Source organism: Solea solea, chromosome 10 (assembly GCF_958295425.1).
Source record: "Solea solea chromosome 10, fSolSol10.1, whole genome shotgun sequence".
In the NCBI taxonomy this organism is placed as follows: domain Eukaryota; kingdom Metazoa; phylum Chordata; class Actinopteri; order Pleuronectiformes; family Soleidae; genus Solea; species Solea solea.
Window position 1 is genome coordinate 22,717,186 of NC_081143.1, and position 23,895 is coordinate 22,741,080.

Below are 23,895 nucleotides of genomic sequence, written 5' to 3' on the forward strand. Positions count from 1 at the left end.
CGACAGTGTCAATCAAGTGTGTGCCCTGTGATTGGACAGAAAATTTAACGCCCCAAGAGTTATTCTTCCGGGTCACTATCATGGCGTGCTCCTGAACAACATGTGTATTTAGAGAGACTCAAACCGGACATTTAATAATGTAAGGATGCATTTGGTGGTTAATAATGAAAATGTATTTTAACATATCTGAAAGTTGTTATTATGTTTGTGTTTGGAACATTTTTGTGAACGGTCAAAAATTCTTACTCAACCAGCGCATAAGGCTAAAACATGTTACTGCTGGTTAGCTATTACCTCATGTATCTTTTCAGTGTTGACGGGAAAAATCGTTTAAATTCAGTATGTTTTGAATGTTTTTAAATCGGATTAATCACAGCCACTACCTATGCTATTACAGAACTGAATACATTATCGATCATGGCATCATTGGAGGAGGATTTCCCTCGAGGAGGGTCAGCAAAGAAGCCCACGAAAAGTACAATAGTGGTGCAGCGACCTGAAGTGGACAATCTGTTCCAGGTACACTTCTTTTATTTCCTCTCCCTTCTTTTTTCTACTGCAATAAGTGTTCTGTCTGTACAAAGTAAAGACACAGAAGCGAATCACTGAACACTTTGTGAAGGTGTTATGACTACAGAAAGAGGATGATTTCACGAAATTTTTACTATTTTGTGACATTTTATGGAGCCAACAACTAATCAATTAACCAATTTATGTAAATAATCATTACTTAACGGCCCTACTAACAACACCATGCTTTATATTCTTTCTTACACACACTTATTGTTCTTCCTTCATACCCCCCCCTTCCTTCATGTCCCCTGGATTGTGCACAGTTCATTTAACCTCACCTGGCAATTTATCAGTGAAATACTTAGTGTATGGCTAACGGTCGGTTTTCTTGCAGTCAAATGAACAAGCAGAAACAAAGAAAAGAAGGGCAACGATCAAAGACGATGCCAAGAATGTCAAGAAGCAGAAAACGGGCAAAGAAAAAGACGGCCTCACTCTCAACACAGCAGCCAAGTGTGTGGAAATCCTGCATGCTAAGGTAATTCACAATTCTGTCCAAAAGTCCCAGGCCACTGCCAGCTTTGTTGTTTTTGATCAAAGGCATTTGGCTTGGAATGATGTGACTGAAAGTTCTCTTCTGTGAAATTATTTGTAGTGGGAAACTATGAATAAAGAGTCATTCAGCACAGTATCTCACTTGACTCTACCTCGACTAAGACGACGATGACGACACACACAAAAAATGCACTCACTTATGAGTAGCCCTTTATAGTTTGGCTTACTTGAAGCACTTACTTAGATCTAGCTCTTGTTTGTACCCACATGTTGAAATGCACTTATTATAAGCATCTGCTAAATGACATGTAATGTAATGTAATGATATTGGGTGTTTATATTTCATTATTGACAGAATGTGAAGGAGGGTATGCTGATGCTGGGCTGTGTGAAGGAGGTCACAGACTTTGAGGTGACCGTCAGTCTGCCGTGTGGTCTGCAAGGCTTCCTGAGCATCAAGAACGTCAGCGACTCTTACACCAAGCTGCTCAGTGAACAGCTGGATTCCACTGACACAGAGGTAGGCCTCTGGAGGGATGATTTCAAAGTGCTGTGTGATATTTTATAATGTACTTATAATATCTGTTTCTAATCCATCATAGGAGATCTGCTCCCTCCCTCACCTATTCTACCCTGGCATGGTGTTAAGATGTATAGTTGCCAAATTGGACACGGCTAAAAGCGGGTCTACCAGCATCCAGCTGTCGGCCAGTCCGAAATTGGTCAACAAGGCTCTCAATTCAAGCTCTCTGAAAGCTGGCATGGTGAGTCATTAAAGGACATAATCTGTCAAGAGAATATAACACGGTTTTTTTTCAAACCTAAAATGCACTGAAATGTCTTTTGATTTAGATCCTGAGCGGATGTGTGGAGAGTGTGGAGGATCACGGCTGCATCATTGACATTGGCATCAGTGGGTCCAAAGCCTTCCTGTCTGCAAAAGCTGTAAAAGACCAACGCAACAACCTGGACGGTATGAGAAAGTAGATTAGGCTTGGTTTTCATTCACTGAGGAAATTCAGGAAAATAACATTTCAAAGGTGTTAATGTTTTATTCTGAATTTTCTTGACTGCAGAGCTGAAAGTGGGTCAGTATTTGACTTGTAAAGTGGAAGAGGTCAAGAATGAAGGACGAGTGGTCCGACTTTCTGCCGGTCCCTCGACCTTCGCCCAAGCCTGTGCTGAGTCCGAGCAGGGCTGGAACCTCACCAACCTGCTGCCTGGTCTTCTGGTCAAAGCTACCATCAAAAAGGTAGAGAAAACACATATAATCACTACAAAATGTTCAGGATTTTCTCTGTTGATCTAACCGGCGAAGCAATATCACTATTCAATGTGCGTGTGTACACGCTATGTTTGCACTTCTAATAAAGACAAATATTTACCTTCACCTTATTCTTGAATACTATCATTCACATAATGCAACCCTTTAAAATGTGGTGCTGAACACGGTGTGTTGAAAAATGTGGGTGCACCTAAATTTTGTGCTGGTGCACTTAAACGGAAAAGTTAGACTCGAGCCCTGTGACGGCAATGTTTATTCTGGGTGAAACTATCGTGCACAAATGAATCTTTTGTTTAGTGACAATGTAACAATTTCTTTATTGAAGGTGACGAAACATGGTCTGATCGTGGACTTCCTGTCCTCCTTCACCGGCCAGGTGGACTTTCTCCATATGGAGCCAGAGCAGGCAGACAAGTACACAGAGGGAAAGGAGGTAAAAGGACTCGTCATTTGCGTCCTTCTAGCAAATCTGTCATTGTTTTTGTCTCAGTTTAGCTTTCTGATGAGTTTTTTGACTGGAAAAAACACGAGAGCTAGATGATTTTGGTAAAATATCTTAATTGTGATTTTCTTTTTCTGACATACAGAACATTACGACTGCACTTTGATTTGCAATATTGTTTTTAAATCAAGCTTTAGTTTAATATTCACGGTGTTATAGATTTTAAGCCACATGGAGATTTACCATGTGACACAATCAAAATATTAACTAGTCTGATGTATGACAGGTTCACTGGATTACTCTTCAGTGAAATTGGTTACTGATCTTTGTTTTGCATTATTCCACCCAGGTGCGAGCCTGTGTGCTGTACCTGGAGCCCTCCATGCACCTGGTGGGTTTGAGTCTGCGCAGCTACCTCGTTCAGCCTGAGCAAAGAGTTGAGCCTGTCTCTGCTGGCGGTGAACGCATTGGTGAGGTGGTGAAAGACTGTAAAATGACGGTTGTTCACCACATGTCCGGAGCGTTGCTGGAACTGCCGGACCAAACGTTGGCATTTGTACACGTGAGTCAGGGTGATGTCTGGGAAAGGTTTAACCAGGTTTCGACTGTAGGGAAGAGCAAAGCCTGATCGTTGTTATTCAGGCAACTTGTTTCTGATATTATTTTATCATCTGTCTTAACAGAGGAACCACCTGAAGGAGTCAAACGAAAAACCAAATGAGAACAGAGTGTTGGCAAAGCCTGAGCACACCTGCAGGATCCTGGACTTCAGTGTCATTGACCAAATCCACTTTGCAAGTCTGCGCAAGTAAGTTTGTTGCTTCACATTTTCCTCTCTCATCCCATAGTAAGTGTCGATCTTGGAATCCCATTAAAAAAAATAATTGTCCAATTTTTTTCTCCCAGGAGTGTGATTGCGAGGCCTTTTTTTAGATATCATGATCTTCAGCCTGGTCAGGTTGTAGAGGTAAGGAATGATTCTCATTTATACATAACATCACAAATCCCCTTGGCTACTTTGGTAAGCAGTCATGGTCAAATACACAAATAAAACTAGTATGATGTGGGGGGTTTAGTTAGTTAAAAATCTACGTAAAAGGTTGTGATTGTTATTTTTACTGTAAAAAAAAAAAAATTGTGATATGTTTTTGCCATGCTGCCCACCTCTCCTTTAGAATAGGTATTTCGGTGAAATGGGAAACCTCTTGTGTCTCATACTTAGACATTTGTAAGAAAAAAACCCAGATTTGATTTATTGCAGGATCGAAGTAGCAGGTTGTACTGACAGGATAGGAAACACCAGCAGTTAATTTAGTTGGTGATCTGATCATTTGGTTCAGCTGTCACTGTTTGGTGTTCAACTCCACCTGAATACCCTACTTCCTGCTTAAACCTGATTTCCCCTTAACTCATAGTGACACCCAGTGGTAAAAATATGGTAAAGCAACAAAACAAAGAACTTATTGCTCAGAAACTGCTCCCTCAAGCTGTGTATTTTATTCATTGGCGTTCTCCACATGTCATTGTATGTTGTCTCACATCCCTTCTCCCTTGTGTGCGTGTCTCTCCTAGGGTAAAGTGTCAGTCCTGCTGGAGCGTGGGATGATGGTGCATATTTCTGACCACATTAAAGGCCTGGTGCCTAAGAACCACCTGTCTGACATTATCCTCAAAAACCCAGAGAAAAAGTACTCGGAGGGCATGAAGGTCAAATGTCGGGTCAGTGGTGTTCTCTACTTAATTTTTTTTTTTTTTTTTTTAAATCCACTGAGAGGACAACAAAAATCTAACCTGTAACACACAGTAAGTAGTGTCTTAATGTGCTGTGTTTGTGCTTGTGGGTGAAATTCTTCCTCAGGTGCTGTCAATAGATGTGGAGAGTAGGAAGCTGTATCTAACCAGGAAGAAGGCCCTGGTTGAAAGCTCCCTGCCGCTGTTCCTCACCTATGCCGACGCTCGTCCGGGCCGCATGTCCCACGGTTTTATCGTCTGCATCAAAGACTTTGGCTGCATCGTTCGTTTCTACAACAACGTCAAGGGCCTGGTGCCGATCAGTGAACTCGGCACCGAGGCCATCAGTAATCCTGAGGAGATCTTCTATGTTGGACAGGTGAGGACATCACGTGACAATGGACACTCTTGTTTCGTAGAACAGGCTCCAGGTGCAGCAGACAGCCTTTGATAGTTAATATTTTAGCGTCTAACTAGTTGTTTGTTTGTGTTGACGGTCCAGGTGTTAAAGACTAAAGTTCTAAAGTGTGACCTGGAGAAGGAAAAGATACTGCTGTCATTCAAAGCTGCAGTGGAGGGAAACACCGAGGCAGCCGTCGAGCCCCAGGTCGACTGTGAGGTGGGAAAAGTAAGTTTGAGTGCTTTTTTCTTTTTTTCTTCCTTTTATGTTATTTGGTCAAATCATGTCCTCTACATTTTACTAATCTGATATCTGCAATGTGTTTTTAATGTAGCCTCTGGAGGCCAAGGTGCTGAAAAAGTCAATCGTTGGATTGGAGGTCGCTATCCTCCCTGACGAGATACAAGCAGTTTTACCCACCATGCACCTCTCTGATCATGTGTCCAACTGCCTGCTGCTGTGGGAGAGCCTGCAGGAGGGAGACGTCATCTCAAACGTCATGTGTTTCAACAAGAACAAGCGACACATCGTATCCTGTTTTCTTAATTGTGATTACAACAGAAATGTTTGCCTGGATGAAGTCTGTACTCTATGGAAATGAAATATTAAGCGTTTCTCTAACACTGTACAGCAGGAATGACGTGTTTTCCTCAACTACTGCTCCTTTTTAAAGTCCCTCACTAAGAAGCCAACAGTGAGGTGGTCCCTGGAGGAGGGAGCGGTTGCCAAGGATTTCTCAGAGATCACAGTTGGGATGCAGCTGATCGGCTGGGTCAAGAACATCATGTCCTATGGCGTATTTGTTGAGTTCCCGTACGGCCTCGTTGGTTTAGCACCCAAGTCGGTGAGTAAAAGGTTTTAGGTTACGTTTTCTGCACCTGACAATCTGTTGCCCACTCCCGATATACACCCTCACAGATGTGAGTCACACCCATTGAAATCATCAAGTGTGTGAAGGTTGTCATGTGGTCACTGTGAGTGTGGTGACACCATTTTACTGATGTCACCATATGTACAGACCTTGCTAAAGGGAAGTACCCACAATTCATAGTGTGTGGGTAAAAATCCAATGAGATGAATGTAAGAATATCTGATATAAAGTTTATTAATCAACCCTTTATTTTAATTATTGCATAATGAGGACCTTTTTCCTGAAAGTATTTTTTTTTAAAAATAACACCTCATTCACTTTTTTGGTCAACAGAGTAAACGGCTTAAATAAAAAAAAATGTCATCAAAGTAAAATAATATGGAGCATGAAGTTTTATTCATGTAAATATAATCTCACGCCCCTGTTGCCTCTCGTACTTATTAGCAGGTGACATCATCAAAGTCTATGAGGCTTAAGGATTTGGGGGGGGACTGGGCCGATATCGGTTTATACTGAATTTTTCGTATGCTCTCTTTTCCCAGGCCATGACTGACAAGTTCATCAGTGACACGACAGTTGCCTTCCAACTGGGCCAGACTGTCATTGCTAAGGTAACGAACCTCGATGAGGAAAAGCGCCGCTTCCTGGTCACGTTGAAGATTTCAGAGGTCATCACTCCAGAGGCGGACGCCCAGACCAGACTTATTAATGGTCTGCAGGAGAGAAGAGCTGTGGGTGACATGTTGGCAATGAGAGGTATGTCTATATATTTTTCTTAACGTTCTGTGTCTGTTATGCCGTCTGCTTTAATCTCCATGTAAAGTCAGACTTTGTAGAATCTAATCTCTTGTTACGTCTGCCATCACATCAGGTAACAGTGAGCTTCGCCAGCAGCTGGCTGCTCTCACTGTTGGTCAGAAGCTGAAGATGACCGTAGACACTGTGGACGGCAACGGGGCAACATTTAAATCTGACGATTTGGGCGATGCTACCATACTGGCCAGCAAGTACCATGTCATGGGTGTGTATTAAACCTAGAAACATTCGAATGATTGCAGACTAACATTTAAAAGTCAATGCCAAGTTATGATGAATGACTTTCGAATACGTGTAGGACTGAACAACAATTGTTGAAACAAGGTAACCCAGCAAATCACTAAAATTTTAGTGATTGTCCTATGCCAATTTTAATATTTCAGTACATGTGTTCTCATCCTTAGTAAAGTAGTTAAATATTATAATGGTATCTTGTGGTAATACCCCATCTTGTTTTTAATCTATAACACCATAAATATTGAACGGAAGTCATGTTGTCAAATCACAATATATGGTAGAATTTTCATTTATTTAAGCCGTAGTGTTTAAGTATTAGATGATACCAGCCTGTGTCATTATATGCAGCCACCAAAATGCCAAACCACTACTACAGATACATTGAAGATATCCTGTCCATTTCTCTGTGTTCTCTGCCACACGCGTTGATGCATCACCGTTTTGTTGAGTTAAAAAAAAACAACAATGTGTTTCCTTTTCAGGCGTTAACTTGACTGCAGGACAGAAAGTCACCGCAGTCGTCCTTTACGTTGACATCCTGTCCAACACCGTCCATGTGTCTGTTCTGACGAAACTGTTGATGAAGAAGAAATCTGTGAGTGTTACTCTTCTTGGTGCCATTTCACACATTAATACACTGCAGGTACTTTTAGTTGGGTAGTTTCATTTTAACAAACATTTAGAAACATAAAATGTACATATGCTACTGAATAGTTAAAGTGTAGCAGTTTTAGGAGGAAAAGAAAATCACAATTATCAAGTTGTAGAACTGCGATGAATCTAAATCGCAATACCATTAGCTCAGCTGGTAAGGAAACTGGGTTGAAATCCACTCATCTCATATTATGGTATTTGACTCGAGATGTGGAAAGAAAGGCAATTTTTTCTTTTCATTTGTTCACTTAAATTTGGTTACATTTCCACTTAAAAATGATAATTGTGACAATGAAAATTAAATTTTTATAAAACAGTGTATTTGTGTAAATATTACTGTAAAAAAGGGGAAAAAACCATTGGGACCATTGGACCCCAGAAATCTTTTTGGACACCCCTGGTTTAAGGGAAGGCTAAAATCAAATACACATTTTGAGAAAAAAAAAAGAACCCACTGATTCCCTCATCAGACAATTATTATATCCTCCGACATTCAGTCCTTCATAATTCCTTGTTTCTGTTTTGTGTTCACAGTTAAGCGAAGGATCTAAACACACCGTGATGTTGCAGCACATAGACAAAGAGTTTGCTGTCATCTCACTGGATGACACCGCACAGCTCACTGTGATCCAAACCAGCAGCCACCTGAACGAGGTGTTCCTCTCCGAGTCAGAGAAGCTGAAGGGGGGCATGATTTTGGAGGCTGAGGTCATAGAACCCAGCTTTCAGGAGCTGCAAGGGCTCCCTCTGGTGTCATGGAAACGCACTGCACCCAAACGACTGCGCACGACCTCCGAAAACCAGATGAGCTCCCGAGGTCACTGCTTTGGCGAAATCCTGCAGGGGACAGTGAAGACGGTAAAGCCCACCTGCATTCAGGTGACACTAGAGGACGGAACCACGGGCAGTGTGCATGTGTCGGAGGTGATGGAGGTCGACAAAGTGTCTCTGGGTTCTTTCCCGACGTCCTCGGTGAAAGTGGGCAGTAGCGTCACCGTCAGGGTCATTGGAGGACGAGAAGCCTCAAGTCAAAGGTAAACACTGCTGTAAACAATGTTGGACTTCCTACTTTCCCCGATTATGTTTTTGTTAAACCCCCTACAGTATTATGACTGTGGTGCCTGTATTGTGGCGGCAAGTGGCTGGGAGAAAAGGGGAATTGGCCGTAAAAAAAGAGAGATTTTGTGATTTCTGGACATTTTTAAGGCTCCACTGTGTGACTTCTATCACCACAACACTCCCATGCCTCTCCTCTCCCTCACACATTCACACAGATACGCAAACACAGGCCTACTCATCTATCTGTGTGAATGTGTTTGGCTCAAGTTTTACTTGAATTGAAAACATTCAACATATTCAATATTCAAATGTGGCAAAGTAGTTGATAACATATTTTTCTTTGGAGTGACAAAAGTCAGAATAGAAATTTACAGGGACTTTAAAAGGCACATTTGAGTTTGTGGTGGAGAGTTTTTGTAAAGGAAGGAACTACAATACTGAGAATGAATATTTGTTCAGTTAAAATGAAAGACAATTATATTAATGTAGTGAAACACTGTTGTGTTTTTTTTTAACTGTATTGAACCTTTAACTGTCTTTTTTTTTCTTCCAGATTCTTGCCATTTTCTCATCCCAAATTCACATACACCATTCCTGAGCTCACACTTACACCAAGGTATGTGTTTTGTTTTTGAGTTAATTTGTTCTACATGGTAGTATTGCATAACATACTGCTTGATACCATGCTGTCATTGTGTAATCTCAGTAAGTACATTTTGTAATCTAAAGTAAGCAGGTGAAATTTAGGGGTGAGAAACTGGATTATGACAATATTGAAGTCACGATACAATTTTATCACGATATTGCAATATGCTTTTTTGAAGTTCATTTGTAACGTCACTTAAAAAATGATATGCAAACATTTTTTCCGATACTTAGTGTCTCAAAAGCGATATAATGTCATGATAGTTGACTGAATTGATCTTTTTCCCCACCCCTAGTAAAATTATTCTCACCCAGACTTTGAAGATTGCAGCCTTTAGTTTTAATATAATATTACACAGATATGACAGTTACTGTATCATACACCTGTGCTGTTGTAACTGTTCATTTAACATATTCAACTCTTAGTTTTACGTCTGACTTTCTCTCTCTGCAGCAAACTCGATAAAAGTGTGGATTTCAAACAAGTTACAGTGAAAGACAAACTCAGCAGCTATAAGGTCGGGGACGAAATTACATGCTTTGTATCAAAGGTAAGTTTTTAAGATTGTAATTAACACCGAAATACTTTTGTTTTTTTAATTACAAGTTGACAAACAACAAAACAACTACAGTCAAATGTTTCCATGTGCTTGTAACCTTTGCCCTTAGTTTAATCCAGAGAGGAAGTCTTTGGAGGTCACGATTAACCCTGGTGTCACCGGCACGGTTGATCTTCTAGCCATGATCACTGACCCAAAAGTAAGTTTAAAGCTACATTACATGCCATTTTGTATATATTTTGATCATTTGTGTAATTTAAAGCGCTTAAAATGGTGTGTGAAGAGAATTGACGGTTTGTTGAATGCCGTTTTCAGAATGGCAGTCATCCAGAGAAACTATACAAGCTGGGCCAAGCAGTCCGTGCCACAGTGGTTGAAATTAGCTCCAAACATCGTCCCTTTGTGCTGTCACTCACAGGTTGTCATTTAATGTTGTCGGCAGTTATTCAATAGCATTAATCAAAATGCAAAAAAACAAAAAAAAACAGATGTTTACTCCTGGGATTCCCATGTTTTCCAGGTGGCCATAAACTGGAGGAAGGCACCGTGACTTTGGGCATCGTGACTAATGTTCAGCCACAGGTTGGTCTCCTGGTCAAGCTTCCCTTGGGAGGCATGGGCACTGTTGCCGTCACTGAACTGGCCGATGCCTACAGGCCAAACCCTCTCGCCGGGTACAGCAAGGATCAGCTTCTCAGGTCAGTCGATGCCGCAACTGACAAATGTTGTAGAATTGATTCTTTTTTTGGATTTGGTGAAGCTCTTAATAGTCGTAATCCTCATTTTTTTTTCTTTCTTTTTTTTTTTTTTTTTTTTTAATCAGATTTGCTATGAACCCTCTAGGGTTCTCAGGTCTTCTGATCACAGGCTTTTAATTATCCATACTCACAGTCCTACAGCCTGCCAGAAAACCTGAGGACAGGACTGAATATCAGTGTTTACAAACAATATTAGGCTTTTAATTGAGTTTCATTCATGTATTTGTCTCGATTTACTTTGTTTTACTATTACACACGTTTTTATTTCTACCACCCTTAGTATTACTTATTTTCTTAGTTCATTTTACATATTTGGCCTTACCTGTTATTAGGTTAATAAAAGGAAAAGGAGACTAATACTAATGATAGACCCGAAGTTTCTTTGAAGCACTTTGAGTTACATCACTTTGTATGTAAAGAATTATATGAATAATAACTTGTTTTAATGCCATCAGTTTCACTGACATTGAAGTGAAGATTAACATTTGAAGTTTTGCTACAGGTGTTTCCTCCTGGAGAGCGAAAACGACAAGTGGCAGTTGTCTTTACGCCCATCAAGGTAAGACGAATATCATGATCAAAATTTGATACAAGTGCTTTTATTAACAACTCGTGGCACTTTCCAGTTTCTTCTGTGAAGTCAATCAAGGAGTAAGAATTTATTAAATAGCCCCCAGGGGGCAACTCCTTAAAAAGTAGTCTGTTTACATGGAAGTCTGTAGGAAGAATTGTTTCACTTGATTTATTTGTTCGTAAACATTTTTGTGTGAGATTCTTCTGGGTGATGTCACGACTGGTTGTCATTTGAATGAAACTCTTCTCTTTCAGACTGTACCCACAGCAGGACAAGCCCGCAAAAGACCCCGAGGTCTTATCTTTTGACAAACTGAAGGAGGGCGAGATCATCAGAGGCTACGTCAAGTCTGTGGGAGAGCAGGGCGTCTTCATCAGGTGAGCGGAGAGATTTTGTATCTGAACTCTATGGCATGTTCTTGTGACTCAGCCATGAACGCCAGGTCATGCTTTCCTCGTGTTTGTTTTCCAGGTTGTCTCGACATATCATCGGCAGAGCGCAGCTTCAACAGTCCACACAGTACTTTGTTAACAGTCACAAAGTCCTTTCTACACACCTGCCTCCCAACACTCTGCTCACCACGAAGATCCTCAGGTAAAAAAACAAACTCTGAATTGGTGACAGTGAGCATAGTAAGCTGTCGAGACAACAGTAACTGTACCCGTGTACTTCGATGTAATCTGTGGCTATATTTTTTTATTTACCTTAACTTTAACCATAACCAGAACAAGGTCAGCAGTAATTAGATTAAGATGTAGAGTTTCCTGATTCTAGTCACATCATGTACAGTATGTGTAATCTGATTATTAACTCCAGTTGGAGTTTTCACTGCAGTGGAAATAGTAATATAGTTTAGATGTGCATTGTTATGTATCTGTCAATATTTTCAAACAACACTTTTTAAGAAGCAAACAAAAATAAACCACAAAATCAAAATATACAAATTGCAAAAATGATTTAATCATTCAAAAGATTGTGTTTTATCTGTTTGAAAATACACTTTTTGTTTGCGCTGAGTTTTTTGCGTTTTCTACAGTTATTTAGTTCCAGACGTATAGTGACCACGGTGAAAAGAACAAATAAGGGAGAGTCGGAGCGAACACAATTCTGATCATTGTAAACAAAAAGTCTATTTTCAAACAAAAAAATACAATATATTTTTGAATGATATTTTGTGGTTCATTTTTGTTTGCTCAATTGTGTTGCTTGCTCCTTAAAAAGTGTTGTTTGAAAATATTGACACAAATCTAATTCCATAGTTATCAGACTATACATTGTTAAAATAATAATTTTAAAGGGGAATATGAACAGAATATTCCATTAGCAACATCCCAATCTGAATAGCATCTTATTCAGAATAAGGAACTGATGTTTTTAATGTATATAAATGTGTTCAGTTTTAGGGCTAAAATGCCTTGCGGCGCATAAATGTGTATAACGACAAAAAAAGAGAAAAAAAGTAATTGTTCCAGACGTTAGAAACTGATCCAGACAAATGGAGAGAATCCAGTAGTGTAATGCTGACGCTGTGTCTTTGTCCAGTGCTGCTTCAGGTTACAGTTGTTTTTAGAATCAATACTTGTCATTGTGTCATTTTAAGTCTGCAGCTCTTTCTATTCTCGTCCTCAGTATTGACAAAGAGGAGGAGTACGTCAACCTCTCGCTTCTCCCCGTGGACACTGGGAAGCCAGACGTCCTCCCAGAGTCTCTCAGTCTGCCGCTGCGTCTGGTCGGAGAGGAGAAGAAGAAACACGACACTAAGAAGAAGAAGAAACGCACACTGTCTGAGAGCGAACAGGTAACAAACCTCAGCCTCAGTTTCCTGCTGCTCACGCGTCAGAGCGTCTTTCCTTCTCCTCCGTCCATTAAATCGTAAACACATGTTACGTGACTCGCCGCTCTGCATTTTAATTTGCAAGAGGGTGTTTTAAGGTGAGCATCGACCAATCTGTGGAAGCACTTCCACACAGGCAGGTCAATCCATCTTCATCCATCATTCACTCATTATCCTTTGGTCTGACAGTTAATAATTGCTGCATTGATTCTGGGCCTCAGTGTGTCTGTCTGCATACTCTGCAGCTTTAATTACACCCTGTGTTGTTTACTTAATTCTCCAGTTGTTGCCTTCATGTTGTCTTATGTTCTCTAATTTGCCAGAAACAAGCCGAGTCCCAAGTTCCCAAGAAAAAGAAGAAAGCAAAGAAATCCAAGACCGACGATAGCGACAGTGGAGTTGAGGTGTACTTCAGAGAAGAGGAGGATAAGGAAGAGGAAGAACCCAAACCTGAGCCTCCAAAGGTAAGTTCATGAGATGCTGCTCAGTATGATTATCATTCGTGTTATTGGTCCTGTACTGGTCAAAATCGATCAAAGTTGATCAGAAAGTAAAAAGAGATACTCGGATACTCAATCAATATATATATATATATATATATATATATATATATATCCTTCCTTCCCTCAGCAGGTGACGAGCAGCTCAGCAGCTCCATCCAGACTACAGGTGGCAGCAGGTTTCTCGTGGGATGTGGGTCTAAACTCCCTTAAACCTGCCTCTGCAGCTCGAGATGCAGACTCCAGTGATGGAGAGGAACAGGAAGAAAGCAGTAAGGTGAGGTGAACGTCGAAGTAAAACGCATGTCCTGCTCAAAAATAGTATCGTAGAAGCTTTCATGATTTTGTTCTTTCTTCTCCTCTTTACCGCTCCTCTCCGCAGCCCCAGAAGAAGTCCCGTCATGCGCTGGAGCAGGAGAAAATGGCGGCAGAGAAGGCGCTGGTGCGACAGGAAACGGAGCTCATGGATCCAAGCCTGAGGCCGGAAGACGCCGCCGCCTTTGAGCGCCTGCTTCTCGCCTCCCCCAACAGCTCTCTGCTTTGGCTCCAGTACATGGCTCACCATCTTCAGGCCACGCAGATCGAACAGGCCCGAGCTGTGGCTGAGAGGGCTCTCAAAACCATCTCCTTCAGGTCGGCTCATAGATTGAATAACCTTTTTTATTTTTTTTGCTATTCCTATTGAGTCAGTTTTTTCAGTCACGATTTTAGTTAGGTTTGCAAAGAATAACAAGCCAAGTTTATGCTACATTATTTTTCAGCCCTATTTACCAGTTGTCAATGACTTTTGCAAAAGTCGCAGATTGGCACTTCATGTACTGTCTCCACTCGCTATGGCCCGGGTCATACTTCCCGCATTCAGCTGCTTGCATTTGTGCATGCACGCACAGAGCCGCGGTTTCATTAATACTAAAACGTGGGTCCACATCAGTCCAGACACACACGTGTTAAATCTAAATATTCCATTTCAGGAGTTTGCACTTTTTGTATGCCCTTGTCGTCTTTGTTGCGTTACTGGTGGACAGTGTATGGATTTTGTCCAAGAAAGACATTAAGTTTATATTTAGGCAAATATCAAATTAAACCTTCTGTTTCCTGCGTCCTGTATTGATCGATGTAGAGTAGGAAGACGAGGCCTACGCACAACAAACATGGAGGCATATTTACCAGCCGTGTTGTGGGCACTGTACTGTCCTCCTCACATTATCACCAGCAAACGTCCATGGTTATCGTCGTCTTTGTTTTTAGTATTGACCAAACTGGACTGAAAAGGCACGTGCAGTCAGGCTGTGTGGTCCTTGTGAGCCCGAACTGTAAAGGTGACTGACTTTGAAATGGGCAGATGATGAAATTTCCAACACACAGACCCTAGTTGGACCTCTGAGTGCAGGCGGTCGTTTGTTGAAAGTGTGACCGAGACTTAGTTTGAACCCTTCACAGACATGGTTATAAGTGTTTAAGTGTGTGTGTGTGTTAATACAACGTACACTCTCAGAAGTGTCCTCAGTAAGCTGAACCTCTAATGTAAAACTAAGACAGTAAAACTCAATCTCTTAGTATTAATGTGCATTAACATCATTTTAACAGCAGTTCCTTCTGTTATTAAATACTTTTACTGTGCGGGTGCAGGGAGGAGCAGGAGAAGCTGAATGTGTGGGTGGCCCTGCTGAACCTGGAGAACATGTACGGCACCGAGGAGTCTCTGAAGAAAGTGTTTGAGCGGGCGCTGCAGTTCTGTGAGCCAATGCCCGTCTACCAGCAGCTGGCCGACATCTATGCCAAGTCCAGCAAGATCAAGGTACAGTCTCAACCTCGCGGTTTTTGTTTTTTAAATGCTGCGTTCTGTGCTTTTATGGTCTTCAAGTTTGTCTTGACTGCGCGTTGTGAACTCTGTTTTGTGGCTGCATGCAGGAGGCGGAGGGCTTGTACAAGACGATGGTGAAGCGGTTCCGTCAGAATAAAGAGGTGTGGCTGAGCTACGGATCCTTCCTGCTCCAGCAGGGTCAGAGCGACGCTGCCAGTTCCCTCCTGCAGAGGGCACTGAAGAGTCTGTCTACCAAAGAAAGTAAGATGGCTGAATGGGAATGGGTTTAAAGTTGTGTCTCCCAGAGTCAAGACATTTGTAACTGCACTTGCTTGAGTTCAGTTTAGCAACATCTAGACTGTTTAAAGTCCAGTTGCCATTCTCTTTCTCTGTCCCAGATGTTTGTTCTCCACAGGTTTATTTTAACCTTTCCTTTGTCGCCATCCTCCCTCTCAGGTGTGGATGTGATCGCTAAGTTTGCTCAGCTCGAGTTCCGTTACGGTGATGCGGAGAAAGGTATCACCATGATGGACAAAGTCCTGACAAGTTATCCCAAACGCACGGATCTCTGGTCCGTCTTCATTGACCTCACGATCAAACACGGATCACAGAAGGACATCAGGTGAGCGGATGAGGATTTTTGTAGGGTTGTTACACGTGGAGATGAGTGTCACAGTCGCAATCGAGGCACAGAAAGTTCCTAACGGCATTTTTCTCAACTCCCTGTCTCCCTGCAGGGCGCTCTTTGATCGTGTGATCCACCTGAGTGTTTCCGTGAAAAAGATCAAGTTCTTTTTCAAGCGCTACCTGGAGTACGAAAAGAAGCACGGCACCCCGCAGAGCATCCAGGCGGTCAAAGAGAAGGCCATGGAGTTTGTGGAGGCTAAAGGCACCGAGGCCGCAAACTAAAATCGCCATTATAGCGCATAGATTTTTAAAGTCATCTGTATAAATCATCAAATCATGTTTAAAAACAAACTACTATCTAGCATTTCACCAGCTTTCATTTTAATCAGTTTTGTAAATGTAAATGAACATGAGCTAAGGGTAATGAAAATGACATTATTACTTTTCATGTATGTGTTTTGAATTCATTTTTTTCCTTTTTAAAATTTTCCTTATGACACATGGAACATTTTCTATAAACTTAACTGGTTGACCTTTCAATAAACTTGGCACAGTTACAATACATAACATGATGTTTTATTTAAAAGCAACAAATACAAAATAACAATATTTATATGTATGTATGTGTATATACATACATATACACGTATATGTATATATATATATATACTGTATATATATATATATTGTATATATATATATATATATATATATGTATATACATGTATATATATATATATGAAGAGATATAGATAGGGACACGTTTACATACAATACATACAGGCAAGACTATCTTTTCTATCAGTCTGTTTTGAAAGGAAAGGGCCTGGGTCACTATATTGTCTACGTATCATCATCATCATCATGGTTGAATTACCCGCTGGTCTTGGTTTCAACTGGAGGTCATGGTCACCTCTGACAACTGGAGCATTTCACCTACGTTGGCAGTACTGAAAATGCATGAGTGGCACAGGGTTACAGGGTGACGGACATGGTTTGTGCTGGCTGTATTGGTAACACCCCTGAGATATTAGAGGTATCCATACTGATCCTGTTCTCTGATGTCCTGCTGAATGCCTGTGGTGGTTTTGTGTTTTTTTTTTTTTGTCTCTGGCAGTGCTGCACTAGTTGTCCAGTGACAGTTGCAATGATAACCTGCGCTCTAAAGTGGCTCCTTTTTTTTTCCTGTTTTTAGGTGAGCAGTGCAATATGAAGTAGGACGAGGAGCATTTTTATGAAAAGGTCCTATTTGATCCACAATCTTCTTCGCCGATCTGACCAAAATCGTCCCCCAGTGCTGTCGATATCCAATCCGAGGCATATCGCTCGACAGTCAGCGGCAAGGCCCGGGGATCATTATCAACATTTCCTGTGAGATGTCTTTAAAAGATGATCGCTGTACGTCATCCCTAGTGTGTTTTTAATATGTATATTTTTGTTGTGAGGGGAGTCTGGCTTCTTCCCCAGTCGCCTCACACTTCCTCTGGATCCATGGGACCCTCGGCACCCTGGGTAGCGTCTGTGTGCAGCCGGAGGATGGGTTTGTTACACATGGGACACACGCTGCGGATCTCCAGCCACTTAAGCAGGCACCTGACAGGAAGTACACAAAGAATGGGCTTCTTACGTGAAACAGGTAGATGATATTTAAGCCCACATTAATTCTCATAAATTATGTTGCATTTGCAAAATCACAGGTTTAAGTAAGTGTTTTGGTAGATGAAGCCAAACAAAACGGTGGCAAAAATCACAAAATTGGAAAACAAATTGTGGAAAATAAAAAAAACAAAGTGACAAAAACAGTAAATAAAGGAACATAAACACTAAAACCAGTGATAAAGTCAAAATGTATGACTTAAAATTGTTAGTACTTTGTACATAAAATCATTATTTAGATGATTTTTCAATTGCTATTTTGCAAAGGAAATAACAGCTTGAAAAGAATCCCAAAACTACCCTGATCATTTATTTCTTTTTCACTTTATTGGTTATGCAGCTCACAAAAAGACAAATGCGTCCAAAAACATAACCTCCTTTTTCAGTGGCAATAAAAGCAAAAGATGGAAAAAAGGGGGAAAAAAGGGAAGAAGCTATTACCAATTTCATGGTGTTGTGGTTGTAAATTCTTCTTGTCGTAATTAACTGTGAGCGAAAAATGTAAACGAAATGCCAAACTAACCAAAACAAGCTTGATTGCATAATTTCCAGTTTAATAAACACTCACTTCTTGTGAAATGCATGCGAGCATGGGCAAACCCCCAGTTCATCTCTGGTCCTGAACTCTTCCAGACACACTGCACAGGTTTGCTGCAATAACAGAAAAAAAAAACACAGCAAGGTCAAAAGGTCATCTCATCTCATCACAGTCAATAAAATGACCTAGAGCAGTTGTTTAATTTGACTAGGATCATAATCATGTTGAGGGTGTTTTTGAGTGACACAACTATCTCAGCCTTCCCTTGTATAGAGACAGAGATTGGACAGTGCATAGATAAGAAAAAAAAATCCCCAACCACCAACACTGCCAGGAAAAGGAAAGAACTAAAGAGAAGGAATCACTTGAGACAGAAGACCTCTTTTTTTTTTCCCTCCTCTAATACATTTTGAATGAATGCAGTTATTCCTGGAGTCCTACATTCTGCTGCTGCTGCGAGTGTAGAGCAGGCACTTGAATGTGTTTAAATGAGATACAAGATATTTACAGGACACAATCTCCACTGAGTGAGAGCAGCATGTCAATTGCATCTAGCTTTGTATTACTAGACTAGGGGGGGTATTTTTGGAAAATGGTGATTTCCCTGCGTTGAGAAATATATATATATAAATATATAAATATATAAATATTTGGTCTTTATAGCGGGCGTCACGAGTGCTGTACAAAAGTTCCTCCTTTCTTCCTTCATATAGGCCTTGCTAGTTTCTAGTTTTTTCTTTGTTTCTTCTTCTTTTTTAGTTTAATGGCGTAATTCTGTTTCAGTGTGTAAACAAAGTTTTTTTTAAGTAACTTCCGGTTCTCTGGGGCTGCTGCTGGATGCTACTCGGGACGGTACCTCATTCCCAGAATGTAAACAGTCTTTGCTAACAGGTCACGCAAACATGACCAAGTGTCGCTGGTGGGCACGTCACAAAGAAAAGAATGAAGATATTTCTCAACTCAGAGAAAACAGGTTGGAAAGCACAAGTTTTCAAAAAATGCTAGCCTTAAAGCTAAATGCTAATCGGTGAAGCCTTTAACCAACCCGACGCCTCCCAGCTCATAAAGGATCACCAGGGCTGCCATGGAAATACTGTGGGTAACATTTATTTGAAAACAGCTGCCGGGGTTTTAACATGCGTGTTCATAGACAGAGGTGGCGACTTACTCCTAGGAGGCTCAGCTTCTTGCTCGCTCCCTTCAGCACCACCTACAGAGGAGAAACGGGAGAAGCAGAGTGTCACTGGAATCATGTGTCAGCACTTTTGTGTTATGGTGCAAAAAACAAACGCTTGAGATGGTTCAGTGTCCTGATCTGACCTCTCTCTCTCTCTCTCTCTCTCTCTCTCTCTCTCTCTCTCTCTCTGCTATCTGGCACACTGCAGCTGGATTAATGCTTGGAAATCAGCAGCATGTGGAGGTAATGACACGTGGATGCAGGGAGTGAGTGAGTCAAGGTCATCTATTAAAGAGTGGTGTTGGGTTTCACAGATGATGATGATGATGATGATGACAGCGGTGTGAAATGCTGTGGTAGTATTTATAACCTGCCTCAGAAGCTGGTGTTACATGTTCAACCAGAGCAGCAGCAGTAGCAGCAGCAACAACAACATACTGTACCTCATTGTAACTGAACTGCTCCCTTGTTCCTTGTTGTTTCAGCCTGAGAGGGACAGACAGAGAGAGAGAGAGAGGGGGAGAGTGAACATCTGTACAGCTGAAGTGACTGTAGTAACAACTGTAACTTGACTCAGGCTCAGAGTTTTTAAAATCGATGCTCCCTTTTTGCCACCACTGCACTGCACCATCACAACACAGGCTATTTTAAAATCAGTGTTGTATTTTATTTATAATTGTACAACAAAGACTGATACAGTTTTGAGGCTGATCACAGCCAAACAGTTTGTTTATTATGAAGCTGATATTACAACCGTGCTTGCTCATTACATCATTACATTATGACTAGTCGGCCTTCAACTGGTAAACGTTACTAAGCATAAAGACTGAAAACTCCCTGTCCCGAGGGAAATATTTCTTTCTTGAGCCACAATCTTGGCCTGAACAGCTTTACTGGATTGTCCAAAATTTAGGCTTTAATCTGACTTAAAAATGACAATAATTTCCTAAAAGATACGTGGAATTATTATTTCTTTGGCAGGAATTGTAGATAACTTTCAAAAGTAAATAATATGCTTGTGCTTGTTTATACAGAATATAAACAAGCACAGGGACAGGGATTGAGTTATCACTCGCTTTCACCTAAATTTGACCATTTAGTTGTTTTTTTTCTTCTCTCTCACTCTGTGCCTCTCTGGAAATCCCCCATCATCTCACTGTACAAAAACGGGAACACGTCACAGATTAAAGCTCGACAAGATGATCGCCATGTGTGTGTGTTTGCTCTCAGAAACCTGCTAACTAGGCACATGTTTCATATCAGATTAAATTTGATCAAACTAGCCCTCACAACGTTAATGTGGCTTCCTTGAACGTGCAGATACCCCCCTATCTTTAGTTTGTGACATTATCAGCAGATTCTTCCTGGGAATTGAAATGACACTGATGAGACGAGCGAGAGTGAACACCAAGAGTGTGATGGGAACAGTGGCGTTGTTTGTAATTCTGTGGGAATGTTAACATAAACAAGCTTTTTTTCCCACACTGCAAAGAGTCATTTGATTCAGTGTCAGTTCAGGAAGTATTTTAACACATTTCCTCTCCCCACCCCCACAGATTCGCAGAGGCGCCCGTCACTGTCTACCCACCTGAAAAGGTAGCAGCAGAAGATGAGGCTGAGCATGAAGACGAAGAGGCCGATGCCCAGCACAATGACATACACATTGAGCGGGAGGTGATAGATGTCAGACGTCATGCTGCAGTAGTGTTCAGAGCGCTGAGAATCCAAACCACACAGGCATCCTGCCAGGAAGAGTTTGCAGCACAGATTACACACTTTACTACACATCAAACTGCAACTTTCACCTGTTCAGGTTGAGCGCCCCAGGCTGAGAGAACTCAACTCTTTTCATTTCATATGGCTTTTTTTTCATTGTACACCTTTTCTTTGCAGGTTTTCTCCATTTTCCATTTGTTGCTTTTCATGGAGAGCTGTGTACAAAAAAAGTTCCATGTTTGGTGATCATTAACTGGAACATGGAGCTTCAGTTTAGCCACCACAGGCTTCTGAGTCACGGGGTGTTGTGTTTACTGGCAAGAAGCAATATATTGTGATTATTCTTTGTCTAGTTCAGTGGTGTCAAACCTTCAATATTAAATGACTATTAATTACATATTTGGTGTTTTAATTACAGTTTTCCATGTTATAAATGACTTAAATGTAGACGTATTTCTCTGTTTTTGATATTCATCATAAATATGTCATTATACTGAAGTGCACATGGTTCCACATCAAAACAAGCACTTTTACATTGAAATTCTGTGAAACATGATGATGGAATATTGTGATCTTAGCTCACATTGCCCACCCACTACTGAACAGTTGTGTTTTCCCACTTTTTTTCTCTAGACCGGCCCCCTCTTGACCAGATTAGACACTCATTGGCCCTCAGGTCATTTGAGTTTGACAACCCTGGTCTAGTTAAAGAATGAACAAGAGCCTTTCTGCATGGAGTTTGCATGTTCTCCCCGTGTGTGCGTGGGTTTTCTACGGGTTCTCCGGCTTCCTCCAATAATCCAAAAACATGCAGATTTGGGGATTAGGTCACTTGGACACTCTAAATTGACCATAGGTGTGAGTGAGAGAGTGAATGGTTGTTTGTCTCTATATCAGCTGAGATTGGCACCAGCTCCCCCGCAACCCTCATGTGGAGGATAAAGCGGTTAGTTAGTTAGTTAGAGGAGTGGAAGGAAGGTAGAGAGAGTCAAAGACTGCTGCCAACTAGCGGTCGGAGGCTTAAATACACAAAACCACAGTCGACAATATTTCCATAACAATGTAGCCGATCAAATAATCGAAACAGCATCGCCGCCATTTAAATATTGCAATTTTTAAGTTTGTTTGTATTTTGCATGCAGGTGCGTCCAAGAAGCTGTGACTGATGCTGCTGTGTTAGCAACCCAATAGCTCGTCAGACTGAACGCTGATTGGCTGTGAACATGACAAACACAGAGAGCAGACACCACTTCCGCCGCCGCCACACCATCTGTTCCACAGACTCCAACTGTATTGAGGTGATCTGTGTGGTTGTGTGTGTGTGGTTGCAGGTGGCAGGGGGTGGGGGTATATGAAACAGAATGAACTCCCGGGACTGAAGGACCATTTGGTAAAACAATAGAAGAGGAAGCCCCCACTTCCACAGGCCACATGTGCTGCTATTAATTTGCTGCGCTGATGCTCTTTGCCAGCCTCTAAATGTCCATGTGTCTCTCTTTAGAGTGAATGAATGGCTACAGCTTGCACACAGTGGGGGGTGGGTGGATTAGATGATTTGACATGACTGGAGATTTGGGGGGGGGGGGGGGGGATTTATGGTGGTGGAGGGGAGGGGGACCAGGGGAACACCAAGGGCAGCATAATGAGAAACGCAATCATGAACCTGGCACTCAACAGAAACAGAAACGCAATAATAAAGTGGCACAAGGTCAGGGAATAAAATATCTCCAGTTTCAGTTGCCACAGCTGTCAAACAAACGTGACCTTGAGTGCAGCTTATTTGACGGGGCCCTCGCCACTGTCCCGAAACAAGTGAAAACACACACTGAGGCCTCCACTCTCACTCAATTCTGAGTTTCTGAAGCACATCCATTATGTGCTATGCCCAAGAGTTAGCCGTCAGCGAACGACCAACAGGGTTTATGAGACACAAGTAAGTACATGTGCAACCACGTCCTGCATATTTGGCAGATGGCAGAAACATCCAATCACTTACCGTTACACCATTGGAATGGTTGCATGAAATTTGACTCCCAGAGCAGCAGCAGTAAATTCAGGCCCCGTCAGAAGTAGCCTGGATGAGAGCCAAGCTCCTGGGCTGGAGCTCCAGACACTGGATCTGTTTGGAGCCTGGATTCACCCCGACCTGGAATGCTCTTTTGTTGGGTTCCTCCAAACCAATCAAAAAAATCATCAATATTCGCTCAGATTCCACAAATCCTCAGGTGTGGTTACGTTGGTTTAGTAGCCTGTGATGCCCGAAATTTCCCAAAATCTGGATTAAAAAAATTGGGAGATTTGGGACTGGTGTTTGGATCAGAACTGGAGACCTCATGTGCTCCTGGATTCCAATGACAATGATGTCATCACAGGAGAGAGAGAGAAAGAAAGAGAGAGAGAGAGAGGGAGACAAAGAAATGTTGTTGACAAAAAAACTATTGTGTGTCAGATGCCTGATACCATGTGTTATTGAAGACTTGTTATTGTTGAAAAGCAGAATCTCATTCAGTCACAGTGTCATAAACAACCCACGGCTGCTCGATTACAGGAAATACTTACATTTCCAGCTAGAAGAAGAAGAAGAAGAGGCCCTCTTTGACTTCACTTTGTGTCTGCAATATCTTGCCCTCACCAATCGCAGTGACATCCGCCGTTTCAAAATGACAATCCTTGTCCAGCGAAGGTAATTATCTGGCATTAGTCTGCGCTTTGTCTTCCTCCCAAAGCTGCTTTTTTAACAGAGGATTTTCACAAGTCTCTTCCCCCCTCTCCTGTCGTCTGTTGTCTCCTCCTCCAGTCCTCTGATCTTGCAGTGGGTAGTCCTCCTCACTGTTACAGGCTGAGATGCACTTCCTTCAAAGCCCAAACAAAGTGAAGACAGCTCCATGCAGTCAACAGCAGTCCTGTAGCTGGGTTTGTTGTTTTGCTGGTGAGTGTGTGTCA

At 41.6% G+C, this 23,895-nt stretch overlaps 2 protein-coding genes across 3 annotated transcripts; one reads left to right on the top strand and one right to left on the bottom strand.

Annotated features, from left to right (window-relative positions):
- Positions 1 to 40: 40 nt before the first annotated feature.
- Positions 41 to 16,432, top strand: pdcd11 (programmed cell death 11). 2 transcript variants are annotated; one of them, XM_058639590.1, is made up of 36 exons: positions 41 to 139; positions 398 to 519; positions 908 to 1,051; positions 1,424 to 1,588; positions 1,671 to 1,832; positions 1,921 to 2,041; positions 2,145 to 2,320; positions 2,679 to 2,786; positions 3,145 to 3,357; positions 3,479 to 3,603; positions 3,702 to 3,762; positions 4,368 to 4,514; positions 4,654 to 4,905; positions 5,029 to 5,154; positions 5,261 to 5,455; positions 5,600 to 5,770; positions 6,340 to 6,553; positions 6,669 to 6,818; positions 7,333 to 7,445; positions 8,039 to 8,538; positions 9,117 to 9,179; positions 9,663 to 9,759; positions 9,878 to 9,967; positions 10,084 to 10,186; positions 10,289 to 10,466; positions 11,029 to 11,085; positions 11,355 to 11,477; positions 11,572 to 11,694; positions 12,730 to 12,898; positions 13,258 to 13,398; positions 13,565 to 13,711; positions 13,817 to 14,067; positions 15,064 to 15,232; positions 15,346 to 15,499; positions 15,695 to 15,860; positions 15,976 to 16,432. In XM_058639590.1, exons 2-36 carry the CDS (start codon positions 418 to 420, stop codon positions 16,145 to 16,147), a joined length of 5,448 nt encoding a protein of 1,815 aa, XP_058495573.1. In that variant the 5' UTR covers positions 41 to 139; positions 398 to 417; the 3' UTR covers positions 16,148 to 16,432. The 2 variants fall into 2 exon arrangements, with proteins under 2 accessions (XP_058495573.1, XP_058495575.1); XM_058639592.1 differs by having other exon boundaries at positions 13,568 to 13,711.
- A 519-nt stretch (positions 16,433 to 16,951) lies between these two features.
- On the bottom strand, positions 16,952 to 23,231 carry zgc:175214 (uncharacterized protein LOC557610 homolog). Its single transcript, XM_058639598.1, has 6 exons — positions 22,949 to 23,231; positions 20,825 to 20,978; positions 19,680 to 19,722; positions 19,228 to 19,269; positions 18,090 to 18,172; positions 16,952 to 17,458 (listed from the first exon to the last, which is right to left on the bottom strand). Exons 1-6 carry the CDS (start codon positions 22,971 to 22,973, stop codon positions 17,338 to 17,340), a joined length of 468 nt encoding a protein of 155 aa, XP_058495581.1. The 5' UTR covers positions 22,974 to 23,231; the 3' UTR covers positions 16,952 to 17,337.
- Between the last annotated feature and the right edge of the window lie 664 nt (positions 23,232 to 23,895).